The sequence below is a fragment of the Triticum dicoccoides genome, chromosome 1B, assembly GCF_002162155.2.
Source record: "Triticum dicoccoides isolate Atlit2015 ecotype Zavitan chromosome 1B, WEW_v2.0, whole genome shotgun sequence".
In the NCBI taxonomy this organism is placed as follows: domain Eukaryota; kingdom Viridiplantae; phylum Streptophyta; class Magnoliopsida; order Poales; family Poaceae; genus Triticum; species Triticum dicoccoides.
In genome coordinates, this window is record NC_041381.1 from 29,085,764 (window position 1) to 29,089,942 (window position 4,179).

The 4,179-nt window shown below is 57.5% G+C and overlaps 1 protein-coding gene across 1 annotated transcript; it reads left to right on the forward strand.

Annotated features, from left to right (window-relative positions):
* The first annotated feature begins 1,169 nt into the window (after positions 1-1,169).
* On the forward strand, positions 1,170-2,696 carry LOC119300151 (high-affinity nitrate transporter 2.3-like). Its single transcript, XM_037577205.1, has one exon. It carries the CDS (start codon positions 1,173-1,175, stop codon positions 2,694-2,696), a length of 1,524 nt encoding a protein of 507 aa, XP_037433102.1. The 5' UTR covers positions 1,170-1,172.
* The last annotated feature ends 1,483 nt before the right edge of the window (positions 2,697-4,179 follow it).

Sequence of the window (4,179 nt, forward strand, 5' to 3'; positions counted from 1 at the left end):
ATCGGGCGGGGAGGCGACGGACGGGGTCGGGGAGGAGGTGCACAGGGTGCGGAGGCGGGGCCGGAGAGGAGGCAGACGGTGTCGGAGCGGGGCGGCATCGGGCAGGGAGCGGGCGGGTAGCGCGGTGTTAGGCAGCGGCCCAGGCGGGGTGGAATCGGCGGCGGAGGTCTGGATCTACGACGGGGCGGCGCCGGAGAGCCGTGGGAGGGCGGCGGCCGAGAGGGGAGCTGCGGGCGGGGAGCGGGCGAGCGATCGCGAGGCGGAAGGGGAATGAACTGGCGGTTGGGCGGTTGGTGGGTGACCGCGGTTTTGGACCAGTTGCATCTGATGATGTAAATTTGCATCACAAAGTTTGCAATTTCACATCATCGGGAAGCCGCGGTCCAATTTTTTTTTACATATGAACCGTTTATTGGAGCAGCATTTTGTTTTAGACGGTCTAAAAATTAGGTATTTTTACATTTGGACCATGTATTGAAGATGCTCTAACGGTGATGAAAAAAAAGCATTTGGTGCACCGAGTTTCCACGGCACACAGCAACTGTTGGGGGGCACCCGTATGCTGGAGTAGAAGGCCATCGCATCCCCATCAGCTCCATCAAGTAGCAGCCAATTGGATCCGAGGAAGACTTTTTGTTTAGTTGGGAGGCTTTGACATTTTGGCAAGACGACAGCCTGCCGTACGTACGGCGCGAGTACGGTACCGCTAAGTCCGTTAGCTGGATGACACTTGGATGACATGTTCCACTACCCGAGGAACTGATCGAGGTTGGCACCAAAGTCAGAGGTTACATAGTACTTCCTCTGTAAACTAATATAAGAGTGTTTAGATCACTAAAATAGTAATCTAAACGCTTTTATATTAGTTTACGGAGGGAGTAGTATTATTATTATCGTATGAGTATCGGCGTCGGCTTCGGCGAGCCGCGATGGCGGCCTTCCACGGACCCCGTTAGATCACCGCCGCAATGTTTATTCATGGGACCCTTGCCCTCTCGTCGTTCTCAACTCCGGTCCAGCCGCACTATACATAGCCGCCGCACCGATGAGGCTCTCCGTACTACCACACCGGCACGCTCCAAGTTGCCAACACCGGCCGCTCAGGTAGGTACTTGCATTGCACTGGTAGCAGCTAGCTAGCTAGGGCGATGGAGGGAGCGGCGGCCATGGAGATGGAGGTGCAGGCGGCGCCCAAGGCCAAGTTCAGGATTCCGGTGGACGACGACAGCAAGGCCACCGAGTTCTGGCTCTTCTCCTTCGCGAGGCCGCACATGAGCGCCTTCCACCTCTCGTGGTTCTCCTTCTTCTGCTGCTTCGTCTCCACCTTCGCGGCGCCGCCGCTCATGCCGCTCATCCGGGACAACCTCGGCCTCACCGCCAAGGACATCGGCAACGCCGGGGTCGCGTCCGTGTCGGGCGCCGTCTTCGCGCGCCTCGCCATGGGCACGGCCTGCGACCTGGTCGGGCCCCGCCTGGCGTCGGCGGCCATCATACTGCTCACCACCCCCGCCGTCTACTGCACCTCCATCATCAATTCGGCCTCCTCCTTCCTGCTCGCGCGCTTCTTCACCGGCTTCTCGCTCGCCTCCTTCGTGTCCACGCAGTTCTGGATGAGCTCCATGTTCTCGGCGCCCAAGGTGGGGCTGGCCAACGGCGTCGCGGGCGGCTGGGGCAACCTCGGCGGGGGCGCCGTGCAGCTCCTCATGCCCTTCGTCTTTGAGGCCGTCCGCAAGATGGGCAGCACCAAGTTCGTGGCGTGGCGCGTGGCCTTCTTCATCCCGGGCATCATGCAGACGGTGTCGGCCATCGCGGTGCTGGCGCTCGGGCAGGACATGCCGGACGGCAACTACCGGAAGCTGCACAAGAGCGGGGAGATGCACAAGGACAGCTTCGGCAACGTGCTGCGCCACGCGGTCACCAACTACCGCGCCTGGATCCTGGCGCTCACCTACGGCTACAGCTTCGGCGTGGAGCTGGCCGTGGACAACATCGTCGCCGAGTACTTCTACGACCGCTTCGACGTCAACCTCAAAACCGCCGGCCTCATCGCCGCCACCTTCGGGCTGGCCAACATCGTGTCCCGCCCAGGCGGCGGGCTCATGTCCGACTGGCTGTCCCAGCGCTACGGCATGCGCGGCAGGCTGTGGGGGTTGTGGGTGATGCAGACCATTGGCGGCGTCCTCTGCGTCGTGCTGGGCATCGTCGACTACTCCTTCGGCGCCTCCGTGGCCGTCATGATACTCTTCTCCCTCTTCTGCCAGGCCGCGTGCGGCCTCACCTTTGGCATCGTGCCCTTCGTGTCGCGCAGGTCGCTGGGGCTCATCTCCGGCATGACCGGCGGCGGCGGCAACGTGGGCGCCGTGCTCACGCAGGTCATCTTCTTCAGGGGCGGCAAGTACAAGACGGAGACGGGGATCATGTACATGGGTATCATGATCCTCGCATGCACGCTGCCCGTCGCCTTCATCTACTTCCCGCAGTGGGGCGGCATGCTCGCCGGGCCAAGGAAGGGGGCCACCGCCGACGACTACTACAACGGGGAGTGGACCGCCGAGGAGCGGGAGAAGGGGTACAACGCTGCCACCAAGCGTTTCGCCGAGAACAGCGTGCGCGAGGGCGGCCGGTGGGCAGCGTCGGGCAGCCGCTCAAGGCACACCGTCCCCGTCGACAGCTCGCCGGCGCCGGCCAACGTGTGAAAGTACTCCATAAATCAATCGCGACCGATCCATCCATCCATCGAGTATACATAATGAGTGATCGAGCATATTACCTACCTACGTATATACGTACCTACCTACTCTACGTTCGAACGATCCATCCATCCGTCCGGCCGTATTGCTGTGTTTATGGTCGTGAATATATGATGTACTGCCGTTCTTCTTTTTCGTGGGGCACTCGTGTCACTGCTACGGCAGACAAACTTATCCTCCTGTTTTTCGTTAAAAAAAATGGATCTACCATATTTTATGTGATGAGATGAGAAATCAACAACAACAAAATCACAAGCAAATATAGAAAGCTGATATAAATAGTTCATCTGGCCCGGAAGCCGATAAACTGAGCTCGACCTCATATGGGCTCGGTGAACAATAAGATCCAAAAAATATAAGAAAAAAAATCGGAAAACTCTGATTTTTTTTTTGTCGCAGCATTTGACAAGTGTTTAAAATGCGTGCAAAATTTCATCACAAAATAGCATTCGTGAAAGTCGTGACAAAAAAAAAACCGATGAGCACCTTATTAAAATATGTGGATTAAAAAAACGACAAAACACAAACTAGACGCGGTCGCGCCAAGGGTCCAAGTAGTGGCGGAGCTACAACAAGGCTACATGGGCCATGGCCCGTCCAGCTTTGTAGCATTTCCTTCTATGGAAGTCAGTCCATGGGTCCAGAAAAATCACATGTTGGTATTCTTTTGCATTGTAGCCCGCCCAGTCTTTTGCTGAGAAAAAAAATTCGCAAGCTTCGTGTTAGATTGATCTCTTCCCCAATGGGCCCAATGGCCCATTGGACCCTTGACCCACGCCCTGATCAGGGGCGTCCAGCGCAAGCAAGGATGGTGGGCCCCTGTCGTGCAGTGCCATATAGAGGAGGTGGGGACCATGGCACAAGGTACGAGTTTCGCCGCCACCACTGTTTCCCACTCCTAAACCCTAGTCCGATCGAGAGGGAGGCGCTGAAGCGATGGGAAGCACCACCAGCCACCACCTCGCCATCTTTCTGTCATCACCGCCCACTACTTCATCATGGTCGGCACCGGCTCGAGCTCCTCGAGCCAAGGAGAAGGTAGGACTACCTATCTAACCCAGCTTGCTCCGATCCAAAGAAACTATCAATGGTATTAGTGAGCCTGTTAGGTCTTAGATTTTTTGGTATAAGAGGAAACGTGAGTTCTTAATCCCGCAAAAGAAATCCCCTCCCCAAGAACCCTAAACAGAGCAAAGAAAGATCCTAGGATGTCAACAGAGCAGGGCCTTGGGCCCACCGGCAAAGAGCACCCCCATCGTGGTCGTGTTGTTCCTCTCAATCTCGTCGCACATTGGCAAGCCGAGGCGATCACGAAGAAGAACTAACCCCCCCAGAGGGGCAAAGGGAGCCGCTCGCCACACCGTTCGACGGCAGCGTGCTCACCACAAGGGGGGCGCGCCACCGGCGAAGGGGATGGCAACGGCCGCCG

What these genes read in the sequence shown, in the direction of transcription:
- LOC119300151 (XM_037577205.1), top strand. Translation starts at nt 1,173, where the DNA reads ATGGAGGTGCAGGCGGCGCCCAAGGCCAAGTTCAGGATTCCGGTGGAC.